Below are 27,863 nucleotides of genomic sequence, written 5' to 3'. Positions count from 1 at the left end.
CTCTAAAGTTGCTATCATATCAGTAAATTCTGGTTAGGATTGGTTTTCAGCGTAGCAGAGACCTTCCTAGATACAATTCTCAAGTTCAAGCTAGGCTCACGAGATTAAAATATATACAATTTATTTGCTTCAGAGGCTAGCATGTCTTCTCATAGTTCTGTGAAAACAATAAGCTCTTTTTTCCATACTGGTTCCACTCGTTGTGGAGTCGGGCATCTCGCAATTCAGGAGGCCCCGGGAGAAAAGCCTTACACTGCTGCTTTCTAACATCTACATGAAACCACTAGGGAAGGCCATCCATCCTATGATACCCCATTATGCACAGGAAGTCCTGGACTTATAACATTTTATTTAGCGATCATTTGAAGTTACAACAGTGCTAAAAAAAGTGACATGACCATTTTTCATACTTACAACCACTGCAGCATCCCCCTTGTCATGTGATCAAAATTATGGCGCTTGGCAATTGACTCAGATTTGTGAGTTTCAGTGTCCTGGGGTCATGTGATCTTCTTGGGGATCCTCCTGGACTCATGACTCCTGCTTGAGAAGATCATAATTGGGGGAGGGGCTTTGCAGAGATTTATCTGGTGCACCGTGTCCTTTCCTAGACCAGGGAGGCCTTGCACAGGCCTCAATCATGCCTTAGTCATCTCCAGTTGGATCACTGCCCTGGACCACCCAGAAATTATAACTGGTCCAGAAAGAACCAAAGCACAAAGTAATGAGGGCCTCTAGGTTGCCCATATCATATTTTTGTGGTGCGAGCTGCCGCAGGCTTTGTTTCCTTACAGGTGCAATTGAAGATGCTGCTCATCACATTTAAAGGTATTTCTTTATTGTAGCAATTGCACTTGGAATGAATACACCACCCCACTGTGCTTTATAGCACTCTTGGCTTACAGTGTCAGCATATTCTCCCCAGCAATCTGGGTTCTCATTTTACCAATCTGAGAAAGATGAAGGGCTGAGTTAACTTCGAGCTCCCTCAGGATCAAATTCCAGGCTGTGGGCAGAGTCAGCCAGCAATATTGCATTCTGACCACTGAGCCAACAGAGCATCTGTCATTAATGTTCCACTTTATTATTTTTGCATCTATCTGTTCTACCAGGTCAGATAGGGTGGGCATGCACCTAGCCCCTTCCCTTAACTATTGCCATCTGATAGGAGCTAGGAAGTGAGCCTTTTCCGCGGCAGACCCTGCCCTAAGAGACACTCTTCCCCCTGAAGTATGGCAGGCCATTAGCCCCCTAGTCTTCGGTAAAGCAAGGAAGATCTAATCCTGTGGTTAATGTCTCCAATTTAGCTCTTTGCAAGAAGAAAGATGACAACCTTTGAACAAGAATGGCACAAGGAGGGCCATAATAGGGCCAGGCGGCCTGGTTAATTTCTAATTTGAACGAAAGCAAGAATCATGGTTTTAGGATTCCATGACCATCCAAACGCCATCAACCCTGCTAGAGGTGCGCTGTATTTGAGGGCAAAGGTGGAGGCTTTGAACGTTGCCATTTTGCAACATATGCAATTTATCAGTTTCTGTATTAAGGTTTTACTACTGCAAGCCGCCCACTCACCATGAGTTGGGTTGGCATATACATTTTCTGAACCAATAATATATTTATGTGAAGAAATAGCTCAAGGCGGCAAACACAATACAGATGCAGGTTTGCTTTCACTGTCCCAGCACAGCAGTTCCCCTTGACTCTGTGGAAGGGAGCGACCACACTGGGCCAGAGAAAGGAAGCTCAGATCTTCTCCCTCATGTTTGATACTAAAACACATCTGACTAAAAAGAATATGGCAAGAAAAATTAAAAGTTTAGTTTCTCAGCTGGGCTTCCAATTAGAGAAGAGAAATGAAATTCAACATTCCTCTACACACATCAAATTTTGCCTGTGTAATTTCTTGTGTGTGAAAAGGGTAGAATAATATGCGAAACATTTCCCACAATCTGGGCATTTGAATGGTTTCTCTCCTGTGTGTAACCTTACATGATTTATAAGGCTAGATCTACTACTGAGATCTTTCCCACAATCTGGACACTCATACGGCTTCTCTCCTGTGTGAGTCCTCTGGTGTATCACCAGCTGTGACTTCCTTCTGAAATTTTTCCCACAATCTACACACTTATATGTTTTCTCTTCCGTGTGAATCCTCTGGTGTTTCACCAGGTAGGAATTCTGACCGAAACATTTCCCACAATCATGACATTTATATGATTTCTCTTCTATGTGAGTAGACTGATGTTTCATCATGTCACCTTTCCGAGAGAAATCCTTTCCACAATCTGGGCACTCATATGGTTTGTCTCCTGTATGAGTCCTCTGATGTTTAAACAGGTAGGAATAACAAGTGAAACCTTTTCCACACTCTGGGCATTCATACGGTTTCTCTCCCGTGTGAATCCTCTGGTGTCCCACCAGGTAGGAATTCTGACTGAAACTTTTCCCACAATCCAGACACTTGAATGGTTTTTCTCCTGTGTGAATTCTGTTGTGTATCACCAGACTGAAATTCTGACTGAATCTTTTTCCACAATGCAGACACTCATACGGTTTCTCTCCTGTGTGAGTTCTCTGGTGTATCACCAGCTTGGAATTAAGCCTGAAACTTTTCCCACAATCCAGACATTCATATGGTTTCTCTCCCGTGTGTGTCCTTTGGTGTGCCACCAGGTAGGAATTCTGACTGAAACTTTTCCCACAATCCAAACACTTGAATGGTTTTTCTCCTGTGTGAGTTCTCTTGTGTGTCACCAGGTTGGCATTCTTACTGAATCTTTTTCCACAATGCAGACACTCATACGGTTTCTCTCCTGTGTGAGTTCTCTGGTGTATCACCAGCTGAGAATTCCATCTGAAACTTTTCCCACAATTTCGACACTCATATGGTTTCTCTCCTGTGTGAGTCCTCTGGTGTATCACCAGGTCATAATTCTGTTTGAAACTTTTCCCACACTCTGGGCACTCTCCCGTGTGAGTTCTCTGGTGTATCACCAGCTTGGAATTAAGCCTGAAACTTTCCCCACAATCCAGACATTCATATGGTTTCTCTCCTGTGTGAGTCCTCTGGTGCTTTATCAGGCTGGAATTCAGACTGAAACTTTTCCCACAAAAAGGACATTCAAAGAGTTTCTCCCTAGTGTGAGTCCTCTTGTGTCTCACCAGGCTGGAAGTATGACTGAAACTTTTCCCACAATCCAGACATTCATATGGTTTCTCCTCCGTGTGAGTCCTCTGGTGCTTTACCAGGTTGGAATTCTGACTGAAACTTTTCCCACAAACAGGACATTCAAAGAGTTTTTCCCCAGTGTGAGTCCTCTTGTGTCTCGTGTGCATGCTAAATCTTTTGCCACACTGGGACACTAGTAGAACTGCTCCTCCTGCATTGGTCATTCAATGAATAATGGGAATGCTGTTCTGATTAAAGCTTTTGCCACAGTCCAAACATTTGCTTCAAGGATTTTCAAGGAGTGGATGGACTCATGCAAAAATCAGATGTGATCTGCAATCTGTGCTTTTCCCAAAATAGGCAGTCGGTGGTATTTTTCCAACAGTGATATTCTTGGATTCATGAGGAGGTCAAAAATATTTCTGATGACCTTGTCCGGTGGTGCTTTGATCCAACACTTTCCTTCCTTAAACGCTTTCAGTAATGCCTTTGTACTTTTTCATACAATATTTTCTTGAGTTCCACATAATCTATTTTTCTACCTGAAAACTCTGTTCCTGTTATTCTCTCCTTTGTCTCCCCACATTTGCTAAGGAAAGAGAAAAGTTTTAACACTTTCTGGAGGAAATGGAACAGATTTTGATTGGTTTGTTTTGCATTTTAATGCAGCTTCTCATTCTCTGTTGTCCGGAGTGCTCTTCTTGGCATCCTCTCTGACTATACGATTCATATTAATGGATTAGTTTCATTAGTGTTTAAAAAATTTGCTGCTGAACCTGTGAAAACAGCAAAAAAAAAAAACACCATCCATATATTACTATGAAAAAGCAAACATATCAAAATGCTAGTTTAACCTCTAAGATTTATTATGATTCATCAGGCACAAAGGAAACTAACAAAATCAAACTTCAAGTATCCACTCATATTTCAAATCATGGAATTCTCTTCTTGGCTTGGGTAAATCACGAATTATTATCATTGCAAATAGTTGTTACAAAAAATACCTTAAAATACTGAGGTCTATAAGATACATGTATATGCACACATAAATACACACCTATAAATTTATATATGTGGAAAATCTATGTGAATTTCGGACTTTCAAAATGTTTCAGAAGTGGATTCACTTAATTTGCTTGATCTAATTTTAGAAAGCTGGGGACACTAAAAGATGAAACGGTGCCCAAAGCCTAAGCGAGATTTAAAGCATCCGTTTTACCCCCAAAAGTCCTCACTTGCCAGGAAAACACTTCAATAATATCACAAGGAATGAAGACCGAGGGAGGCAGGCTGTTAAAAAATATGAAATAAAGATTTTTTAAATGTCCCAATTTTTCCATCTCCCAGTAGAAAATCACCGGCAGCAGTTTTAAATCATGCAGCGTAAGGATAAGAACATTTGGGGAGAGAAAGAATATGCAGCAGAGCCGACACATTGCAGCCTCGTCCCTTCGCTGCTTCCACACCGCGGAGGAAAAGAAACATTCCGACTTGCTCCCGGCTTCTCCTCCGACCTGCCCTCCACTCACCTCCCGGGGGCCGCTTCCACCCACGAGACAGGGGAACAGCATCCACCGACGCCATTATCCTCCATAAGTGAGTCGGAAGAGGAAATTCCTCTTCCCTTTCCCCAAAATCCTCTCTAGCAGCCCAATCCTCTATCGTTTCCATTTGTTCCGGCTCAGCCTCTCTCCCTCCCGTATGACGTTGGCACTAGCGATGCGGCTGCTGTGTACAGAACTGTATTTTTCACTTGGTAGGTACGAGTGTTGCTTCTCTGTAGAGCGCCATCTAGCGACATAAGGTTGAACATCACGCTCGTCCTATCTCTTCCCTAAAGCGTTTGCAAGGTGTTTTCATGGATTACCTGGTTCTTTAGGGGCCGTCGTTATATTAGACCCCCACCGAGCACATCGATAGCTTTTGTCCAGGACAATCTATCCTAAACCTTTTCTTTCAGGTCTCCCAAGAGGGCATTTATCGTCCCTCTTGCTGCAACTAAATCAAAAGAAAGTGTCCGGGAGGGGGGGATTTTTTATGTACAACAGCCAAGGAGAAAGTGCACCTCCCTTGAGGGCTGGTGAAGATTGTTCCAGCCAGTTTTTCACCTTGGGGTTTGGGGGTGCAGGATAACTCCCTGAAACCTGCCTCTGCAACTTAGTGAACCTGTAAAATTGAAGCTTGACCCCGTGTCTCGTCTGTGATTTTATTTTCCTTTACTTCCATCTTTAGCTAACAAGCACCATATTTCCTACTGGTGCCCCATTTTGGCTAAGCAAAGGAAATTTGGGCTCGAATTGCTGTCACAACTTGAGAACTACCTATATTTCTTTTCCAAGCTCAGGAGAGGGCTGGAAGAGTCATTTCCCCCCTTCTGGACAGTTGGCATCTGGCCAGCTTCATACTTTCAACAACAGTTTGCTGTGCATAAGAAAATCGTGAGAGGTTTTCCTGGCAGAGGATTTCAAGGTATTGCTGCAGATTAAGATCTTTTCTAAGCGCAGCTGAAGAGGGGAATGAAAGGCTGGCAGCCTGGAACTTCAACTCGCCCACTGCTTGCAGCTCTGACTTTGCGACCAGGAGAAAGGGCTGTGCAGGAGAAAGACACCTGAGCCCTTCTCGGTCTGGGTTCAGGCCAGGGCACATCACCAAAACGACATTGGTTGCAACTCTCGTGGACTTTAGGAGGCCTCGGGATAGACGGGTACAGCCGTCATGTCCCTCCTAGACCTCTCATCAGATTTCAGTACTGTATCATCGATCATGATATCTGTTAAATACTGGGTTCGGTGAGGCATTGATCAGACTAAAGAGTTAAAGCAACAGTTCTTTATTCAATCAGCACAGAAGCAGCTCTAACAGCCACTTGGCTTCTATTTATACCGGACTGCCACTAAGCAGGAGCCAATGAATTTAAAGTACTAATTGTCACCTAAAGTGCAGGCTTGTAACAATACACAAACAGGTAGGGACTTTGAATTAACACATGAAGTTAACAGCTTATAATTGCCCTTATAAATTAGGTCAGTACACAACACCCCTTCCCCCTAGGTCAGTGATGGCAAACCTTTTAGAGACCGAGTGCCCAAACTGCAACCCAAAAACCACTTATTTATCACAAAGTGGCAGGGCTGCATCAGCATTGTAGTGGCCTCAGAGGTGAGGGGTGTATGGCCCAGTGCGTGGGCGTGGCTGCAGTGGTCACAGCAGGCTGGGTGATTGGCCGGGGCCAGTCCCTCGCCATCTCCAAGGCATCCCCGTGGCGCCAACGCTGCTTGCTCCTTCACTTCCTGTCCTGTCGCTTCCAAATGCCACGTACTCACTCCTCTGGTGAACTCTGGTGGGGCAACGGTGTGCATGCCCACAGAGAGGGCTCTGAGTGCCGCCTCTGGCACGTGTGCCATAGGTTCGCCACCACTGCCCTAGGTAATCATATATCACAATAATGAATATAGTAAGTAGGCAAGCGGGTTCTGTGCCCGCTCCAATCGTCGGATCGCCGTCAGAGGCCCCCCGGTCTACAAATTCTTTTGATGAGCCAGGTAGACCAGGGCCGCTTGCCTCAGGTAGACTGGTACTTCTCTGAACGTTCCGGTGAGATAGACCGATGCTTCTTTGAATGTTCTGGCTGGGTAGACCGGTGCTGTCCAGCACAACCCTGTTGATTGGTGCCCTTTTTCTGAATGAAGCACCTTCCGATAGTCCAGGGAACAAGTCCGTCAACAGTTCCTGTTCGGTGGACATCGCCTCAGAAGTTTGTGGTGACCCTGCACCTCCTTGTGGGTCTCACATGACCTTGGGGATTCAGGTGTGTTGCAGATGCCAGGCAGCTCCCGGCTCTCCTCTCTGTCAGTAGCCACGGTTTTGATTAGCCTGCCGCCGTCACAATTGGTCGATGTGCCGCTGAATCACCCGACCATCTTCCAGGGCCACTTCATATGACAGTGGCCCTGACACCTTACAAACCACAGCTACCACCCACGGTGCCCCTTGACCGTAGTTTTTCGCCCAAACCTTGTTACCGATCTGCAGATTTCGCGGAGGTTTGAGTTGGGCTGTTTCCGCTGCTGCCCGGTCTGGACAGAGACGGTCCAGCTTCGTGGTCAGCTGACGTCTGCATCTCAGTTCCACTGGGCTGCGGCCTGTTGAAGTGCAAGGAGTTGTGTGTTGGCAGAGCAAAAAGTCTACCAATTGGTGATGCCAATCACCAGTCGTTAGTCTCTTTAAGGGCTCCTTGGTCGTCCTGACCATATGTTCTGCTTGACCATTTGAAGCAGGATGAAAGGGGGCTGAGGTAGCGTGTCTCATCATGTTAGTCCTTAAAAAGGACTGGAATTCTGCAGCAGTGAATTGTGTCCAGTGTGGACACAATCACATTAGGCAAGCCATGTGTGGCAAAGATTCTTCACAGTTCTTGGATGGTCCTGGCAGTAATCATAGTTGGGACAGATGCTACTTCTAGCCATTTAGAGTAACTGTCCACCACAATGAGGAACACCTGTCTTTGGAAGGATCCTGCATAGTCTATATAAATTCGAGACCAGGGAGTTTGTGTGATCTCCCAGCGATGTACTGGAGCTTGAGGCATTTCAGATCTGGTCTGCTGGCAAACTTGGCACTCTTTTACTAGAGCCTCTATATCCTTAACCAACCCTGGCCACCACAGGTAGATTCTCGCGAATGCCTTCATCCTGACTATTCCAGGATGTCCCTCGTGCAGAGATTCTGAGACCCTTGCTCTTAATGTGTGTGGGACTATAACCCGACTTCCCCATAAAATGCAGCTCTTGTAAGCTGATAGCTCATCTTGTCCTCTGATGAAACTGTAAAATTTTGGCCCAGGACTGGCTTCAGGCCATCCCATCAGCACCCAGTTCAAAACACGACTGAGTGTTTTGTCATTGGCTGTTTCAGCAACCACATCCCCTGCGTGAAGGCGAGACTCAGGCAGATCCTGGATGGCCAGGATGCATGCAACAGGTGCAGGGTCTGGCTCTGATTTAAGTAAGGGCAGTCTGCTGAGTGTGTCAGCGTGACCCATCTCCTCGCCAGGCTTATGTACAAGCCTGTAATTGTAGGCTGACATGAAGATTGACCACCTCAGCATCCTTGGAGAAAGGATCTAAGGCAGTGGTTCTCAACCTTTCTAATGCCGCAACCCCATAATACAGTTCCCCATGTTGTGGTGGCCCCCAACCACTTATACATCACCGGGTGCCAGGGGCGTGGCCAAAGAAAAGGGGAAAAAAATGGTGGACAGCCTTGTTTGGCGACCCCCGTGAAATGGTCGTTCGACCCCAAATGGGGTCCCGACCCACAGGTTGAGAACCACTGATCTAAGGGATTTGCTTGTCTGTAGTAAACAGACCTAAAAGAGGCTTATGATCCATGAACACGGTAAGTGGGCGACCATAAAGGAAATCATGGATTTTTTTTTATTCCAGCTACTATTGCTAATGCCTCTTTGTCAAGTTATGCGTAATTTCTTTCCGCAGGGGAAAGTGTTATTGAATAATACGCCATGGGTGCTTGCTGCCCATTAGCCATTAAATGACTCAAAACTGCTCCTATCCCATACGATGAAGCATCACATGCAATACTGATAGGCAGTTCTTCGTTGAAGTGTGTTAACGCTGAGTCTGATGACAGCGGTGATTTGACTGATTTGAAAGTTTTTTCGTGGATGCTAGTCCACACCCATGGTGCCCTTTTATCTAGGAGCCTATGCACAGGCTCTGCTAATGCTGCCTTGTGAGGAAGGAACGCAGGGTAGAAGTTAAGTAACCCTAAAAATGCCTGCAGCTCCCCCTTTGACTTAGGTCTGGGAGCCTGCTGTATAGCCTTAAGCTTTGAGTCAGTGGGGTGGATTCTGGTGGCATCTATCCGGAATCCAAGGAACTCACTGGAGTTCACATAGATCTGGCATTTATCTCTTTTAAGTTTTAACCCTGCTTCACGGACATGTTGGGGAACTCCTCTGAGGCGTTCTGCTAACATCTCAGCTGACTCTCCAGCAATTAGAACAGGGCTTTTCAACCTTTTCACCCATTGTACCACTTTTAGGATATGGCAGCATCCAAGTACTACCTAGCAAGGTATCAAAAACTTGATGACTCCCCCCCCCCAAGGAAAAAAGTGATAAAGTATAGGTAGTCCTCGATTTACAACAGTTCACTTAGTGACTGTTTGAAGTTACAATGGCACTGAAAAAAGTGCCCCCCAAGCCACAGCCTGCCTGCCCGCCTGGTGGCACTCTTCCTCCTGTTCGAGGTTTTCATTTTTGTGAGCATTTCTGTTGAGGATTGGCAGAGGGGGGGGTTGGTTTTTATTCCCCCTGTCTGCTGGGTGGTTGCAGCAGGTTTTGGTCACTTCACATGACCCTGGGACACTGTGACCATCATAAATATGAATCAGTTGTCAAGCATCTGAATGTAAATCACAAGACCCTGGAGATGCTGCAACATTCCAGCTGATTAGCGCTTCTTCTGGGCTCAGCAGAAGTGCCAGGATCAGCGCCAAGCTCCAGCTGGCACTGATCCTGGCGCTTCCACTGAGCCCTGACAGCCCCGAAGAAGCGCTGATCATCTGGAAAGCGGCGCTGATCCTGGTGCTTCTGCTGAGCCCTGACAGCCCTGCAGCTCCAGCCATCTCTCGCTCAGGCTTGTGCGGTGCTGCCACCAGTTCAGCTCACTCCCCTCCCCCGCTACCACTTTTCTAGGATGGTCGTGTACCACCTGCCAGGTGCCAATGTACCACAAGTGGTACCCGTACCACTGGTTGAAAAGCCCTGAATTAGAATATCATCAAAGTAAGGAAAACACTGCTGGAATGTTTTTGAGTGTGCAATCCATTACGCTCTGAAAAAGCCCTGGGGCGACACTCATCCCAAACTGCAGGCGATGAACCTTGAATGCCCCTCTATGCATTACTATGTGTTAGATTTTGGAAGTGGTTTGCCTTTGGTGCTAGGACTGCGAGAGAGCAACTGTTCCAAAGTTACCAAGCTGGCTTTGTACCTCAGATGGGACTAAAACTCACAATCTCCTGGTTTATAGCCTGGTGCCTTCACCACTGCACCAAGCCAGCTCTCCCCAGCCAGTATCATAGCAATATTAACAATGTGGCCAATTTCAAAGCTTTGATAAAATGAGGTGTGGCAAAAATATATGTTGGTTTTAGATAGGAACGTGGATGTCCCTGAAGGACAAATAGTGACGTGTAAATCATTCTGCATTGTGCAAAAGACACATGTTATGTTCTTGGCAAATGATACAAAGATCATATCTGATTCTGTCATTTGCACAATGGGGTGACAAGATGCACATCGCTTGGACAACATCATGGCTTATAATAGATACAGATCACTGTAAGATGGCTTCTGCTTTATGAAAACTGCTAATGGGTTGGTGGACTAATTCTGCCAATGGGTTAAAAACAATGTCTTTCCTTTCTGACTTGAAGACAAGAAAAATATTGTGATGGACTTTGAAGCGTGACTGCAAAGAGGATGGTAAGTATGTGCAATTTAGAAGTTAGCAACCCGTTTGGGCACTCAATTCTGAGATCTCTTTAATGTTTTCATCACCAAAATCTCAAAAAGATTTCCGCCATCATGGGCTGCTTTATTATTTTGTAAAAATACTACTCCTTAATGTCACCCAGTTATAACAGCACTGAAAAAATTGACTTATGACCATTTTTCACCCTTACAACCATTGCAACATCCCCGTGGTCACGTGATTTACATTCAGATGCTTGGAAACTGGTTCACATTTATGACGGTCGCAGCGCCCCAAGGTCATGTGATCCCTTTTTGAAACCTGACTAAGCAAAGTCAATGGGGAAGCCAGGTTCACTTAACAACTGTGTTACTAATGAACAACTGCAGCAAGTCACTTAACGACTGTGGCAAGAAAGGTCATAAAATAGGGCAAAACGCACTTAACAAATTTCTCACTTGGCAACATAAACTTTGGGCTCAGCTGTGGTCGTAAGTCGAGGACTACCTGTACTACTGAGTGTGGGCTGAGTGCTTATATCAGAACAAATGGTTTCCCTCAGGGGTAGGCAACCCTGGCTCTTTTATGACTCGTGGACTTCAAGTCCCAGAATTCCTGAGTCAGCCATGCTGGCTCAGGAATTCTGGGAGTTGAAGTCCATGAGTCATAAAAGAGCCAAGGTTGCCTACCCCTGCAGTTACCTGAAAAACAGAAAAACAATCTACACGATATTTTACCCATCAAATTAAAGCAGGCAGAGATAGGAAACCTAAAAAAGTAGGACTCCCTATCCGAGAATTAGAAAAAAAAAGGGGTGACAATAAAGATATTTTGTTCCTCTTTCATTCGCCTTTGAAAGAGTTGAAACCATAAAGTATCGTCGCCTAGAGTAGCCCGGACGTGCGAGCGGCGGCGTTTATTTCCCTTTCCTGTCCTTTCCTCTTGGCTGGGAGGAAGTGGGTGCTACGAAAGCCTGTCGGATTGTCTGAAGTTGGACGCTGGGCAGCGGAAGGCGCGGGGGAGGGAGAGCCGGCCCGTTTGCGGGCCTCCGCTTGGCAGGAGGTGAGTTTCGGCGGGCGGCGAAACGGGAGGAGTCTGTGCGGGACGGGCCTGCAGCGAAGAAGGCGAAGGGGGGGGGACTCGCATGCAACCCCCTCCCCCAACAACCTGGTGCCTTCCAATTCTATAGGTTGTAGAGCCCATCGCTCCCAGCCTCCCTAGCTGGAGGTGATGGGTTTTGTAGTCCACCTCCTCCCCATGCCTGATAGGGCGCCTGCTGAGGTGGGAGTATTGAAAGGAGTGAGGATCCCCCCCATCCCAAAGAAAGAAAGTCCCACCCTAGAATAGAATAGAATAGAATAGAAGCATAGAATAGGAATAGAATAGAAGCATAGAATAGGAATAGAATAGAATAGAATAATAGCATAGAATAGGAATAGAATAGAATAGAATAGAATAATAGCATAGAATACGAATAGAATAGAATAATTGCATAGAATAGGAATATAATTCTTCATTAGAAGAGATGATGATAATGGTGATGATAATGATCTTTGGCTGCTGTGTATTTTAATTTTTTTTCTTTTTTGTTTTTCTGGTCTTTATGACAGAAATCTATTTGCAGATTGTTCACTGCCCAGAGTCCTTTGCTGAGGTGGGAGACATACAAAATGAATGAATCAATAAAATACATTGGATTTATATAGTTGCTTATCTCACATATGAGACTCTAGGTGGCTTACAGTAAAATAGATAAAATGCAGAATATACAAATAAAAGACATTGCAGCCGAGCATGCCTGTAGCTTTGTTGGTTGGCTGGCTGGTTTCTGCATGCTGTCATCCGAGCAACATGATAAAAGCAGAAGTGGTTGGGTGACAAGGAGAGAGGAAATAATATGTGAGGTACAAAGGAAATATGTGAGTACAAAGGCAGGCAAGATAATTTTACCTTCTGTCTTTTGCTTGCATATTCCAACATCAAGATTATGCAATGATGCTATTGCCTAAAGCTATTTATCAGCCAAATAAGGAGAAAGCGGTATCTTTTTTACAGTTGCTTGTTCCCCTTTGCAGAAATACTGCAGGATTTCTGTTGCTCTCTTTTCCATTTCTGTGAGTATGCAGTGGGGTATCCCAGGGTTCTCTCTTAGTTCCAGTCCTCTTCAACAGCTTCACGAATGATTTAGATGAAGCAATAGAAGGATTATTTATCAAATTTGCAGGAGATACCAAGCTGGGGGGAATAGCCAACATTTTAGAAAATAGGCTCAAGATTCAAAAAGATCTTGACAGACTTGAACAACAAAATGCTGTTCAGTGGCGAGAAAAGTAAGGTTTTTGCACTTAGGTTAGAAAAACAAAATGCAGGTACCTGACTCAACTGGTACAATGTGAGAGGGATCTAGGAGTCCTAGTGGACAACCACTTAAATATGAGCCAGCAGTGTGCTGCAGCTGCCAAAAAAGCCTAACCTACATCAACGGAGAGATAGTATCAACTCACAGGAAGTGTTTGTATTGTTTTATACTGCTTTGCTAAAACCACATTTGGAATACTGCATCCAGTTTTGGTCACCACGACCAAAAAGATGTTGAGACTCTAGAAACTAAAGTGCAGAGAAGAGCAACAAAGATGATTAGAGGGCTGGAGTCTTGTGATGGTGGATCTTCCAATACAGATAGTTCTCGATTTATGAGCAGAAATGAGGTCAAAATTTATGTTGCGAAGTGAGATGTCACGTGAATTTTGCCCCCTTTTACGACCCTTCTTGCCACCGTTGTTAACTAAATCACTGTAGTTGATAAGTTAATAACATGGTGGTTAAGCGAATCTGGTTTCCCCATTGACTTTGTAGGTCAGTGGGGAAAGGTAACCTTGGGACATAAATATGAACCAATTGCCAGGCAACTGAATTTTGATTGTGGGGACGCTGCTACAGTCGTGTGAAAAATGGCCATAAGTCGCTTTTTTCAGTGTTGTTGTAACTTTGAACAGCCGCTAAATGTATTGTGGTAAGTCGAGGACTACCTGTATTTGAGAGGTTATCATGAAGAGGAGAGGGGAAAACCTATTCTCCAAATCACCTGAGGGCACGACTAATAGATGGAAACTAATCAAGGAGAGAAGCAGCCTAGAACTAAAGAGAAATTTCCTGACAGTTAGAACAATTAACCAGTGGAACAGCTTTGCCTTCAGAAGTTGTGGCTGCTCCATTACTGGATGCTTTTAAGAAGAGACTGGACAGCCACTTGTCTGTAGTGGTATAGGCCAGGGGTAGGTAACCTTGGCTCTTTTATGACTGGTGGACTTCAACTCCCAGAATTCCTGAGCCAGCGTGGCTCAGCTTGGAAACTCCCTTTCCCCTCAGTATGGCTGGCTCAGGAATTCTGGGAGTTGAAGTCCACGAGTCGTAAAAGAGCCAAGGTTGCCTACTCCAGGTATAGGGTTTCTGCTTGAGCAGGGAGCCTAGAAGACCTCCAAGGTCTCTTCCGTTATTCTGTTTTGGCACCCAGCCCAGTCATTCTTTCTTATGAGGTAAACCACCTTCTGGCACCTTCTGCTACCCCGCCTTCTGCTACCATCTGCTTCCTGCCATAATTTCCTTTTGTTGTTTATGCCATCTTTGAGTACATACTTTTCCTGTCTGCTTTCCACAAGTTGTTTCTGCAGTTGATTTTGAGCAGGGCTCTTCAAATGTGGCCCTTTTATGACGTGTGGACTTCAACTCCCAGAATTCCTCAGCCAGGCACACGTGTGCCTGGCTGAGGAATTCTGGGAGTTGAAGTCCACACGTCTTAAAAGGGCCAAGTTTGAAGACCCCTGATTTTGAGTTATGACTCCCCAGAGTGAGAGCTCTACATTTTCCAGGCTACACGGTAAAGATTTTTTCCTGTCCTCCAGTAAGCATTTGTAGTGCTTTGCAAGTCAAGACAGGCCTATATAGTAGTTTTGTGTATCCAGGTTGATTCCTACTAATGCGTCCTCAGGTCTTCCTTAGTTTTTGTTCTAGCACAGTGTGCAGCATACCGGTAGTCCCTGACTTAATGACCATAATTGAACCCAAAATTGATGTTGCTAAGTGAGACAATTGGTCAGCGCATTTTGCCCCATTTTACCACCTTTCTTGCTATCCTTGTTAAGTGAACCGCTGCAATTGTTAAATTAGTAACGTGGTTGTTAAGTGGAATCTGGCTTCCCCATTGACTTTGCTTGACAGAAGACCGTAAAATGGGATCCCACGATCCCAGGACACTGCAGTCGTCATACAGAGGAACCAGGTGCCAAGCATCTGAATTTTAATTACGTGACCATGGGGATGCTGCAACTGTGTGAAATACAGGCATAAATCACTTTTTTCAGTGACCTAGTTGTTAAATCAACTGTTTAAGTCAAGGACTACCTATAGTGTCAGGAACAGTGACTATAATGCAAGTTATTTTCCTAACCAGCAACCAAGAAATCTTCAGTATGATAGGAAATTAAAAGAGTTGTTCTACACCTTGGAAGAATGAAGAAGGCCCTTGACTGGGGGAATAATAATAATAATAATAATAATAATAATAATAATAATAATAATAATAATAATAATGGACTGCGGACAGCAGAATAAACGAGAAAGAACTGGAGAAGATAACAAAATACAAAGACCTACAAATAGAACTAGAAAGACTGTGGCAAAAGCAAGCAAGGGTAGTACCAATAGTAATAGGCGCCTTGGGTGCAATCCCAAAACAACTGGAGCACCACTTGAACACCAATGGCATTGACAAATTGGCCATTAGTCAATTGCAAAAGGCGGCCTTACTAGGAACTGCTTCCATCTTGCGACGATATCTGTAATACCATCAAACATCCACATCTGCCTATCCCAGGTCCTGGGTAAGGACTCGATAGGTAGACAGAATGCCAAATCCAGTCTGAACATCTGGCTGACTGTGCGATGATCCATAATAGTAATAATAATATAGTTATTATTATTATTATTATTATTATTATTGTTGTTGTTGTTATTATTATTATAATAACAAATTTGCCATTAGTCAATTACAAAAGACGGCCTTACTAGGAACTGCTTCCATCCTGCGACGATATCTGTAATACCATGAAACATCCATATCTGCCTATCCCAGGTCCTTGGTAAGGACTGATAGGTAGACAAAAATGCCAAATCCAGTCTGAACATCTGGTTGACTGTGCAAATAATAATAATAGTAGTAGTAGTAGTAGTAGTAGTAGTAGTAGTAAAGTTGGAAGTGACCTTGGAAGTCATCTAGTCCAACCCCCTGCTCAGGTAGGAAACCCTATACCATTTCAGTCTCTTCTTAAAAACTCCCAGTGTTGGAGCATTCACAACTTCTGGAGGCAGGTTGTTCCACTGGTTAATTGTTCTAACTGTCAGGAATATAATACAGCAGAGACGTTCCCTAGAAGTCTTCTGACTCCAATATATAGGCAGCATAAAGAAGAGAGCAGGATAATGAAGGCAGCCAGGCTGTTTAATAGTTCTGTTTTCCCTTCCCATGGACTAGCATTTATTTATGGCTTTTAAAACAGCTTATGGATTATTGGGGGGGGGAGCATACTGTTTTGCTCCTATAAATAAGGATATTTAAATAGCTGCACACTTTCCGCCGTGTTTTGATACAAGGGCACCAAAATAAATAGGCCGCTATTTTCATAACCTTAGGGGGTTCCTGGATGTGATTGGCTGTCATGATAGGAAATGGAGATGGCGCTAGTTCTATTAAACCTCTCCATGGCTGGATCCTACTGTAATTAGTAAATTGTGCAAAACCCGCACAATTACAAGTTACCGTAATACCGCTTGCACAATACACTGAGTTGCCAGTTAATTGAACCAGATTTGTACAGCTTATTAAAGGATTAAAAACCAACCAGGAGCTTAAGCAGATTGAATTTAGATTGATGTGTGTATGCAGCCTACAGGAAGTCCTCAACTGATGATCCCATTCATTTAGCTACTGCCGTGTTTCCCTGAAAGTAAAACCTGGTCTTATATTATTTTTGCCTCCGAAAGAGGCATTAGGTCTTATTTTGGGGGGGGGTGTCCTATATTTTTCGTGACACCCGCCTCGCCTCGGGACGGCGGCATCAACAGCAACAAAGATGATCAGGGGACTGGAGGCTAAAACATATAAGGAACGGTTGCTGGAATTGGGCGTGTCTAGTTTAACGAAGAGAAGGACGAGGGGGGACATTATAGCAGTGTTCCAATATCTCAGGGGCTGCCATAAAGAAGAGGGAATTAAGCTATTTTCCAAAGCACCTGAAGGCAGGACAAGAAGCAACGGATGGAAACTAATCAAGGAGTGAAGCAACCTAGAACTAAGGAGAAACTTCCTGACAGTTAGAACAATTAACCAGTGGAACCACCTGCCACCAGAAGCAATGAATGCTCCAACGCTGGAAGTTTTTAAGAAGAGACTGGACAGCCATTTGTCTGAAATGGTATAGGGTTTCCTGCCTGAGCAGGGAATTGGACTAGATGACCTCCAAGGTCCCTTCCAACTTTCTTCTTCTTCTTCTTCTTCTTCTTCTTCTTCTTCTTCTTCTTCTTCTTCTTCTTCTTCTTCTTCTTCTTCTTCTTCTTCTTCTTCTTCTTCTTCTTCTTCTTCTTCTTCTTCTTCTTCTTCTTCTTCTTCTTCTTCTTCTTCTTCTTCTTCTTCTTCTTCTTCTTCTTCTTCTTCTTCTTCTTCTTCTTCTTCTTCTTCTTCTTCTTCTTCTTCTTCTTCTTCTTCTTCCTTCTACACAAATGGCTACCCAACTTAGCTTCAAAAGCTCCAGTGATGCCTATTATTTTGAAAGACATTTGGGGGGGGGGAGAGAGGATGGAGCAATTAAGGACAGTGGGAGGGGGATGACAACAACTTAATCAGATCATCAGTGGAACTGAGGGTCCTTCCCATTTTTTAATTTATTTTTTACTGGAGAGACAAAAATCTTTCCTCAAGCCTTGGTGCTGTAGTGGTTAAAGCGCAGTATTGTAGGCTGACTCTGCCCACAGCCTAGAGTTCGACCCTGACCGGCTCAGGGTTTGACTTGGCCTTCGATTCTTTCGAGGTCAGTAAAATGAGGAGCCAGATTGTTGGGGACAATACGTTGATATTGTAAACCACTCAGAGAGTGCAGTAAAGCAGGGGTCCTCCAACCTTTCCAGCGTGGCGGCCTGGGGGTGGGGAGGGGCAGAGGGGATGCTTCTGTGTGAATGGTGGGCATGCGAGCAGCCCAGGGACTGGGGACCCCTGCTGTAAAGCACGATGAAACAATATATAAGCCTTACGTGGCTTTGGCTGTTAGCGAATGAAAGCCATGCAAAGTTCACTGGGCCCATTTTTAGATATGCCTCCCATTTTCTGTGGATGCTTTTTCCCCACTGAAAGCCAGTGGCTGAAAGACCGGATTGATGCTGTATGGCTAAAAGTTTTTGGTTGGGCCCTGCAAGTCATTAAATTATTCAGCCGCCGTTTAGCCAATAGTTGTAGTTAGACCGTACTGAAGAAGAAGCAAACGTTTAATCTACATCAGGGTAGGCACCCTTGGCTCTTTTATGACTCGTGGACTTCAGCTCCCAGAATTCCTGAGCCAGCTACGCTGAGGGGAAAGGGAGAGGTTTCCAAGCTGAGTCATATTGGCTTAGGAATTCTGGGAGTTGAAGTCCACGAGTCATAAAAGAGTCAAGGTTGCCTACCCCTAGTGTAAGGTCTCCTGCTTGAGCAGGGGGTTGGACTAGAACGGGTGGGCAACCTTGGCCCTTTTATGACTCATGGACTTCAACTCACAGAATTCCTGAGCCAGCTATGCTGAGGGGAAAGGGAGAGGTTTCCATGCTGAGCCATGCTGGCTCAGGAATTCTGGGAGTTGAAGTCCACCAGTCATAAAAGAGCCGAGGTTGCCTACCCCTGATCTAGATTATTTCCCCTCCCCCCATTGTGCTTTCTCACCTAAAACCTCCAGAGTGGTTTGTACAGGAAATGAAGAGCGATACCCAATAAGAAGATGCCACAGGACAAAACTTTTAAGCCCTCCCATTGCAACCCCCCAGCTCAGGGGTAGGCAACCTTGGCTCTTTTATGACTCGTGGACTTCAACTCCCAGAATTCCTGAGCCAGCATTGTTCAGCTTGGAAACCTTTCCCTGTTCCCTCAGCATGGCTGGCTCAGGAATTCTGGGAGTTGAAGTCCACGAGTCATAAAAGAGCCAAGATTCCTAAGATCAGGGAGCAGTCGCACAAGGCCACCCACAAATATAGGAAAAGTGGCATCTGCTTTAACGTGTTCCTGTTAAACATTTCACCCCCACACCCCCTCAAGAGTCCAGGACTTCCTTCCAGAACGGCGGGACGGAAGCAGCTGACATAAATGCTGTAGAAAATAAAAGACTTTTCTCCAACGTTTTGTGTCCCTTAGGTTTTTAGGGAGCCACAAAATCTCCGCGGGCTGCTGCTAGTTCTCATGAAGACCATGCGATCCTGCCTGGGAACGATGCCGTCTGTTTGGAGCCAGCCGTCAATGCCCTGGCTGCTTCTGCTGTAAGGCAGGGGCGAGGCCGAAAGGTGGCCCTGGAGATTGGGGTCCGACTGCTTTTCCTGCGTTGAGAGGGCGGAGGGGGTGGGTGAGCCTGAGCTGCTCTCCCTCCCCTCCCTTCCAGAAGGAACCCATAGGCAAAATCTTCTCCGTGCCCTGCAGTTCTCACTGCACTCCCCGCTGGCCGCCGGGCAGGGCCAGCCATCCTTCCGGCCAGGGCCCCAGGGCCTCGCCTCGCTCATCCCGAGGTGAGATGCGGGCCTCCCTTGCGGGGGACCAAATGGCATCGGGGAGAGGAGAAACAGCTGCCCTTCACCTCCAGCTACAGGGGGCTGCCGAGCCGAGCCCGCGGCCGGCCCCGAAGATGGAGGAGACGGCCGCGCAAGAGATGGGGCGGGGAGGAGTCTCGCGGTTCCTTCAGATCGGCTCCACGCGGGAGTTCTTATCCGGAGAGGCTTCCCGCCACGTCAAACGGGAGCCGGACGAACTTCTCCCGCCCCACCACTGGGCTCCCCCCAGACAGGAGTTTTCCAAGTATCCTCCATCGGGATGGAGGAACCCAGCCCTACCCAAAGCCCTGCCGTGGGACAACAGCTCTTTCCAGGCCCCCTACGAGCCCCCGGCCAGCCCCAGCCCCTGGCCCTCGGGAGGATGGGGAGGCCAGACTCTGCCCAGCCTGGGCAGGGAAACGCCGCCAGTCTATAGTGGCCAGGAGCACCGGGAACGGAGGAGCTACGGGGGCCTCAAGGAAGAGGCTCTGGCCGAAGGGACGGTCAGCGTGGAGATCCGGCGTCAGCGTTTCCGACGTCTTCGCTATCAGGAGGCCGAGGGTCCCCGGGAAGCCTGTCGGCAGCTGCAGGAACTTTGTCACGAGTGGCTGCGGCCGGAGAGACGGACCAAGGAGCAGATCCTGGAGCTTCTGATTCTGGAGCAGTTCTTGATCATCCTCCCCAGGGAGATGCAGAGCTGGGTCCGGGAACGGGGTCCGGAAACCTGCAGCCAAGCGGTGGCCTTCTCGGAAGAGTTCCTGGTGCGGCAGAGAGAGACCCAAAGGAAAGAGCAACGGGTAACAAACACGAGCTTATAGTCCAGTGGTTCTCAACCTTTTTAGTGCTGCGACCCCCCCCCCCAACCGGTCGTAAGTCGAGGACTACTCAACCGGTCGTAAGTCGAGGACTACTCAACTGGTGCAGCACCGTTTGCAGAATGGGGCTTTTGGCGGGCTCAGCAGGGCAGAGACAGCCTGGACAATTCCTATTGGCTTTTGAAAGCCAATAGAATTAGACTCTATTCAAGAGAGTCTATTCTATTGGCTTTCAAAAGCCAATAGAATAAAAGGGAGTAGCACAGCTAAGGAAAAGGGGGGGAAAATGGCGGACTGCGTTGTTTGGCGACCCCCGTGAAATGGTCGTTCGACCCCAAATGGGATCCCGACCCACAGGCTGAGAACCACTGTTATAGCCCCATCTGCTCAAAAATCATCTTTGTCCCCCGGGTTGATTACAGGGCGGTGTAAAACATCAAAACCACAACTAGCAACGAAACAGTTAAGAGAGCGTGCTAGGAGGTAAAATAGATCTAGTTATGAACCAAGAAGTTTACATTAGCAGGTAGTCCTTGACTTATGACCAGTTACTTGGCAACCGTTCAGAGTTGCGACAGGTTCCCGCAAAAGGCACAGCCCGATTCTGAAATTCTGATGGCCACCCCCCCATCCCCAACATATGACTGCATTTGGGGTGCTCGGCAAGCGGCCTCCCTTAGGGCTGCTTGCAGCGTCCACAATTTACGAATTTTTTTTATTATTTTCTTTTGCCGAAAAACAGGCATTTACTTCTGTTTTTCGGCAAAAACGCCCCAGAACGATCAGCGGGTTTGCGTAACGATCGTGGTGTTCATCTAACGACCACAGATTCCACCTAACCCCCGCCACAAAAAGAGGTCGTAAATGGCAGACTCCATTAAGGACGTAAGTCGAGGACTACTTGTATCTTAAAGCAGGATGAAGCTAATTTGTGGAAGTGAAAACGACGGAAGGCAGTTGGTGTATATTTCATTTAGTTCAGGGGTAGGCAACCTTGGCTCTTTTATGACCGGTGGACTTCAACTCCCAGAATTCCTGAGCTAGCCATGGATGGCTGGCTCAGGAATTCTGGGAGTTGAAGTCCACCGGTCATAAAAGAGCCAAGGTTGCCTACCCCTGATTTAGTTAAACCAGGTTCCCCAAGAGAGGAAACAAGCTGGAATTAACTTTCCCTCTTGCCTTTTTCAGGTGATGTGGTCCTTCGATGACGTGCTGGTGAACCCTACCCGCCCACCGCCCGTCCAGTATCCTGCCATGACGCAGCAGGTCCATTACCCCACAGTGGCGCTGTCCATGCAGTACCCACTCTTGGCACCACAGTCCCAGTATCCTGCTCTCGGACAGTCGGCTCCCCATCTCGTTATGGCGGAGCGAGTGCCAACAAATGCACGGCAGAGGATGATCAGCAGGAAGTCTGTAGCAGACGACGGCGCCACCCTCCGCCCTTACGGTAAGGTGATCTTCTAGGCCAGGGGTCCCCAACCCCTGGTCCGTGGACCGGTACCGGGCCACGGCACGCCAGCAACCGGTCCACACAAACAAGCAAAGCCCCATCTGCGGGATGCAGGGAGCACACAAAACCGTGCATCCTCCGGTCTGCAGAAAAACCTCTCTCCAGGGAACCGGTCCCTGGTGCCCGAAAGGTTGGGGACCTCTGTTCTAGGGGAGCGACAACCCTCTGCTGCTGGGACTCCCCATAACTTCCTTCAGCAGGGCTCTGCTGGCTGAGAGTCATGGGCTTGGAGCTCCATCTTTCCATGCCTCCAGCATGGAGAAACAATCTTTTCGGGTCTTGGAATAGATCTACTTCTCAATCAGTCTTTAAAAATTATTTTTTTTTTAAAGAGGTGGTTTTCGATCTTGACCGCAAAGTGAAGACACCATAAAGGTAGTCCTCGGCTTAACAACAGTTTGTTTAGTGACCGTTCAAATGTGCAACGGCACTGAAAAAGATGACTTATGACCAGTTTTTCACGCTTATCACCGTCGTCACGTCATCAAAATTCATACACTGGGCAACTGAGTCGTATTTGTGACAGTTGCCGTGTCCCGGGGTGAGAAGGTCGCAAAAGGGGATCGTGTGACCCGGGAGGGGGACGTGGCAACCGTCATCATAAATGCAGACTGGTTGCCAAGTGTCTGGATTTTGATCAGGTGACCATGGGGACGGTGCAACGGTGGCAAGTGTGAAAAATGATAAGTCGCTTTTTTTCCGGCGCCGTTGTAAGTTGGAAAGGTCACTAAACAAACGATTGTAAGTCAAGGAGTACCTTTAATTCTATTGATGCTAGAGGTTTTGGAGTTCCTAGGAAGGCAGGGCACCAGCATGGCAGCCATCCCCCAAGGAGTCCCAGTGTTTGGTTTTGGAACTAGACCAGGGGTAGGCCACCTTGGCTCTTTTATGACTCGTGGACTTCAACTCCCAGAATTCCTGAGCCAGCATGGCTCAGCTTGGAAACCTCTCTCTTTCCCCTCAGCATGGCTGGCTCAGGAATTCTGGGAGTTGAAGTCCACGAGTCATAAAAGAGTCAAGGTTCCCCACCCTGACCTATTTGAGACAGAGGACTTAGGGTCTGGATCCAAAGTTCCAGTGGTCACCCCTACCCTTTGCATGATTATGCTTTGGGTCAGGGGTAGGCAACCTTGGCTCTTTTATCACTGGTGGACTTCAACTCCCAGAATTCCTGAGCCAGCATGGGGGAAACTTTGGCCCCTTCATGACTCGTGGACTTCAACTCCCAGAATTCCTGAGCCAGCATGGCTCAGCTTGGAAACCTCTCCCTTTCCCCTCAGCATGGCTGGCTCAGGAGATCTGGGAGTTGAAGTCCACCAGTCATAAAAGAGCCAAGGTTGCCTACCTCTGAACTAGACAAACCAAAATTGCATTTTTAATGCTTTTTTTTGTTTGTTTTAGGATGGGAGATTAAGAGAGGAGGAATTTCCACGGCTGTAAATCTCAGGTCTCCAACAGAAATCTAATTGTTTTCCTTCCCCTCTCCCCTTGTACCCTTCTGCATCCTCCCCCCCCCATCCTGCCCCCTCAGGGCCCATCCAGGAGTTCCGGAGGCCCCTCACCAACGCCGAGCGGATGCGAAACCGGCGGATGCGAAACCGGAAGCAGCGCTTGGAGACCAGCATGCAGCTGGTGGAGTCGGCCTCCCGGGCCCCTTCGATGCTGTTGGATGCCATGCGGGGCCTGCACTGCCACGATCTGAAGGCCTTTGACAGGGCCAGGCAGGAAGAGAGGCAGTACCGCAAGCAGGAGCGGCGGCAGGATCGAGCCACGGCGCAGCTGATGGTCACCGCCATTGAGCGCTCCCACAAAGACCTGGGCGAGTTCCTGGGAAGGCAGACCTCCACCATGGCCGCCATCGCTGAGGTGTTTACGGGTCAGAGGTCACCTGCCCAGGGCGCCTATGCCCACTACAGCTCTTACACCGGGTACAGCAACCCGCCCTGGGGTCCTCCAGAGCCTGGAGCTCCAGTACCGTCCGGCCACCTCCCTGGCATGCCTTCCGAGCCGGTAACCAGTCCGGTCGTTCCCTGCCCGGTGCCTCCTGTGGCCCTGCCTGGTGGCAGCGGTGACCCAGTCCTGGAGCCAGCTCCCACCGTTGGACCAATTGAGGCAGCTGCGCCCGACTCCCCAAAGCCTTCCACTTCCGATGCCACTTCCCGTGGCCTCGATGCCAGGCCCAGCAGGGGCACCAAAAGGAAGACGTGGGACTGAGGACCCGTAGCTCGCTCTTAAAAAAACAAAACAAAACACAAAACCTGGTAGCTTTTTTTTTTTTTAGGTCAATTTCATTTCCGGTTGCCAGCCCGGCAGATCCCTCCCCCACACTTTGTGTGTGTGTCTCTCTCTGTCCCTAGTCCAGGGGTAGGCAACCTTGGCTCTTTTATGACTGGTGGACTTCAACTCCCAGAATTCCTGAGCCAGCATGGCTCAGCTTGGAAACCTCTCCCTTTCCCCTCAGCATGGCTGGCTCAGGAATTCTGGGAGTTGAAGTCCACCAGTCATAAAAGAGCCAAGGTTGACTACCCCTGCGGCCTAGTGTGTTAGGAGGACAGCCCATCTATCTATGCAAGGAAGCGTAAGGCAGAGCTTCAGGCCCATAAGAAGGATTGTTGCGGGCTTCCAAGTCCCCATGATTGCAGATTATAAAAGAAAGGAAGCAGCAAAGAGTTTGATCTGTGGGAGGTGGAATTAATTAACAGTGCAGCTTTGGGGCAAGTTGCATTTGCCCGTCTGCAAAATAGGAATAATCAACCCACGTTTACGTAGTCACTTAAAAAACAGATCACTATAAAGGTCATTTTACTTCTCCGGTAATTAAAAGAAGGTGGGAATTTTAAGCTCTTCAAATGGCCATACTCGTCTTCCCATTTCTCAGTTACAATTTATTTATTATATTTATTGTATATATGTATACACACACAAACACACACATACATATAGGGCCTAATAATATTGAAGAACCCAGTTGGTTCCAACAATCAAAATATACAGGCTTGCAAAGTTAAAACAGTGATAGAGGGTGGGGAAGAAAAAAAAGTACAGTATTTACTGAGCTGCTGCTTTGAGTTAAGATTCCTTTTATACCCATTTTGCAGAAGGGAGGGCAGGGATTGAGGCTGAGGATTCGAGGTGTGCCAAAACGGTTGGCGCTTAGAAAGGTCCCAAAATGGTGGGTTTTGACTTCATGGGCAGATCCTTTGTAACCTCTGGAATAATCCCCACCTTTTTGGGAGATCTCAAATCAGGCTGGATTTCTGAAAAAGTTTAACATTCCTCTACCAAGTCTCAGTTACATCAGGTTGACTGTTTTTCTAGATCCTAATACTTTTTTTTTTTAAAAAATGTGCACCGTTTTTGGTTTTACATCAAGGAAGGGTGTCTTGAAATACATGGCTGTTTCCGGCAGGATAACTTTATATTTTCTAATGTAAAGAGTTCCCAGCCCTCCTTTTACCCTGCTTTTGCTGAGAAATTAGGCTTTTTCTTCCACTTTAACACCCCCCCCTCCAGTAAACTGAACATTAGCCAGCCTGTTGTCTGGATTCTGGACATAGTATTTTACACCTCCTGTTGAAACAGACGGCAAAAGAACCACGGCTTTCCTGGTCTGTTTCTCGTTGGTGTGTTTGGTTTTTTTTTTTTTTTTTAAAGCTCACTTTGTCCCCAACGTGCTGGGTAGAAAGGCTTAAAATGGAGCTGGGGATTATGGCAAGGCCTATCATTTTCCGATCTAAAATGACTTTGGGCGTTGCAGGTAAAGTCCTGCTTAGCCCAGGAAGTGATTTAAGTTGGGGATGAAGGGCTGGCCTGCATCAAGGAGCCCAAACCACGATTCCAGCTTCCTGTGAGGGACCTCAAGGGTTGTCTCCAATTTCCTGCTCTTAGTGCTCTTATGTTAGCCAGCCGCAACGCGGCTGGGGTGCCCATGTTTGTACGCGCAAATAAATAAAACTAGATTGTCGAAGACTGCTCCTTTGCCTCTGTAGCATGGTCATCCCTTTGAGGCATCCAAACACCCTCCCAGCTGAGAGAAATGCCGGGTCACCTTTTCTCAAAGCAACAGGGAATGGAGGGGTGGGAGGGAAATGTTCCATTGGTGGCAAAGGGAGGAAGTTGGAATTTAGTGGCTTGGGCAGGTTGAACTGCCTAAACCCGGATTCGCATTTTCTAAAACTGTGGTTCTCAACCTTTTTAATGCTGCGAGCCCCAACCGGTCATAAGTCGAGGACTACTCAACCGGGTGTAAGTTGAGGACTACCCAACCGGTCGTAAGTCGAAGACCTTTCCTTGCCCGGGAGCGCTGTGCATGCGTGGTGCCGCCCCCTGCGCCAGCTGAGATGTAGCTGGCAAGGGGCAGCGACGGCGCAGGGCGACCACCGGCTGGGCCACCAGCTAAGGGAGTTAAGGCACCCGCCAGGCCCCACGCACACCAGCAACCCTCCCTGCGCCCGCCAGCCTCCCACCCCTGGCCCTCTTTTACTTACATTTTTAGTAGTTGCTCAGCAGGGAGGGATGGAAACTTCCAGACAGCTCGCCTTTGTTGCAGACAACTTGGAGCACCGTTTGCAGAATGGGACTTTTGGCGGGCTCAGCAGGGCAGAGACAGCCTGGACAATTCCTATTGGCTTTTGAAAGCCAATAGAATTAGACCAGTGGTTCTCAACGTTTGTGTGACGACGACATTTTCCCCCCTCGGGGTGGCGCCGCACATGCGCACCACGCATGGGGGGGCGCCGCCCCATGCGCGGCGCACATGCGCGGCGGCGCCCCCTGAGGGGGGAAAATGGCGGATCGCCTTTGGCGACCCCCGAAAAATGGTCGATCGACCCCAAATGGGGTCGCGACCCATAGGTTGAGAACTGCTGAATTAGACTCTATTCAAGAGAGTCTATTCTATTGGCTTTCAAAAGCCAATAGAATAAAAGGGAGTTGCACAGCTAAGGAAAAGGGGGGGGGGAAATGGCAGACTGCGTTGTTTGGCGACCCCCGTGAAATGGTCGTTCGACCCCAAATGGGGTTGCGACCCACAGGTTGAGAACTACTGTTCTAAAAGCAGCAAATGGCCCCACTTTAGCTTTTTTAAGTGGAAGAGGGGAAGGGAACGGGCTTCCATGGGGAAGGCCATCATTTGCGGCAGGGATAGGCAACGTTGGCTCTTTTATGACTCATGGACTTCAACTCCCAGAATTCCTGAGCCAGCATGGCTCAGCTTGGAAACCTCTCCCTTTCCCCTCAGCATGGCTGGCTCAGGAATTTTGGGAGTTGAAGTCCACGAGTCATAAAAGAGCCGAGGTTGCCTACCCCTGATTTGAGGAAAAGGATGTTTCCCCAAGGAAACTGCCCAGAGTGATACATTCCTGAATTAGTCTTTCTAAGACCTGTGGATTTCAACAGGTCTTCAGCAGGCTGGTGAATTCTGGGAGTTGAAGTCCACAGATCTTAAAAAGCTGCCAGAATTGGACACCCCTGCTCTGTTGTTTTAAATCAGGAATTTTCCCCTCCCCCCAAAAAAGTGGGGGGGACTTGGATTGCTTCCAGTGGTCCAGATAGCTTGCAACTCTTGTCTGGTGCCTTTCACTACAGCGCCAAGCTATTAACAGGTAATCCTCGACTTAATGACCACATTTGGGCCCAAAATTGAGACAGTGAGACATCTGTTAAGTGAGTTTTGCCCCATTTTTATGACCTTTCTCGCCCTGATTGTTTAAGTGAATCCCTGCCCGATGATGAGTTAGCAACCTGTTAAATGAATCTGGCGTCTCCATCGGCTTGTCAGGGTCGCAAAAGGATCATGTGACCTTGGGACACAGCCACGGTTGTAAATGTGAGTCGGTTGCTAAGTCTCTGAATTTTAAACATAGGATCATGGGGGAAGAGTTGTTGGAAAGGCCATAACTGAAAAAACGATCCTAAGTCATTTTTTTCCCCCAGCGCCGTTCTAACTTTGAAGAGTCACTAAATCAGGGGTGTCAAACTCAATTTCGTTGAGGGCCGCATCAGCACTGCGGTTGCCCTCGGGGGGGTGGGTGGGTGCGCCCTACTGGGTG

The 27,863-nt window shown here is 47.3% G+C and overlaps 2 protein-coding genes and 1 long non-coding RNA gene across 3 annotated transcripts; 1 reads left to right on the top strand and 2 right to left on the bottom strand.

The window, feature by feature from the left end:
- Positions 1–329: 329 nt before the first annotated feature.
- Positions 330–3,339, bottom strand: LOC120305029 (zinc finger protein 420-like). Its single transcript, XM_039336338.1, has one exon. The coding sequence runs from the start codon at positions 3,337–3,339 to the stop codon at positions 1,864–1,866; it is 1,476 nt and encodes a 491-aa protein (XP_039192272.1). The 3' UTR covers positions 330–1,863.
- A 476-nt stretch (positions 3,340–3,815) lies between these two features.
- On the bottom strand, positions 3,816–4,809 carry LOC120305118. Its single transcript, XR_005555933.1, has 2 exons — positions 4,702–4,809; positions 3,816–3,948 (listed from the first exon to the last, which is right to left on the bottom strand). It is a non-coding gene; the product is annotated as an uncharacterized LOC120305118 (long non-coding RNA).
- A 6,803-nt stretch (positions 4,810–11,612) lies between these two features.
- LOC120305110 (zinc finger protein with KRAB and SCAN domains 1-like) lies at positions 11,613–25,785 on the top strand. Its single transcript, XM_039336527.1, has 4 exons — positions 11,613–11,733; positions 19,100–20,282; positions 21,489–21,750; positions 23,345–25,785. The coding sequence occupies exons 2-4, from the start codon at positions 19,470–19,472 to the stop codon at positions 24,025–24,027; spliced, it is 1,758 nt and encodes a 585-aa protein (XP_039192461.1). The 5' UTR covers positions 11,613–11,733; positions 19,100–19,469; the 3' UTR covers positions 24,028–25,785.
- The last annotated feature ends 2,078 nt before the right edge of the window (positions 25,786–27,863 follow it).

This window comes from Crotalus tigris, unplaced genomic scaffold, assembly GCF_016545835.1.
Source record: "Crotalus tigris isolate CLP2741 ecotype Arizona unplaced genomic scaffold, ASM1654583v1 scf7180000017666.379230911805:20528666, whole genome shotgun sequence".
NCBI lineage: Eukaryota > Metazoa > Chordata > Lepidosauria > Squamata > Viperidae > Crotalus > Crotalus tigris.
Note: the sequence above shows the minus strand (reverse complement) of the source record. Positions and strands in the feature narration are given on the sequence as shown.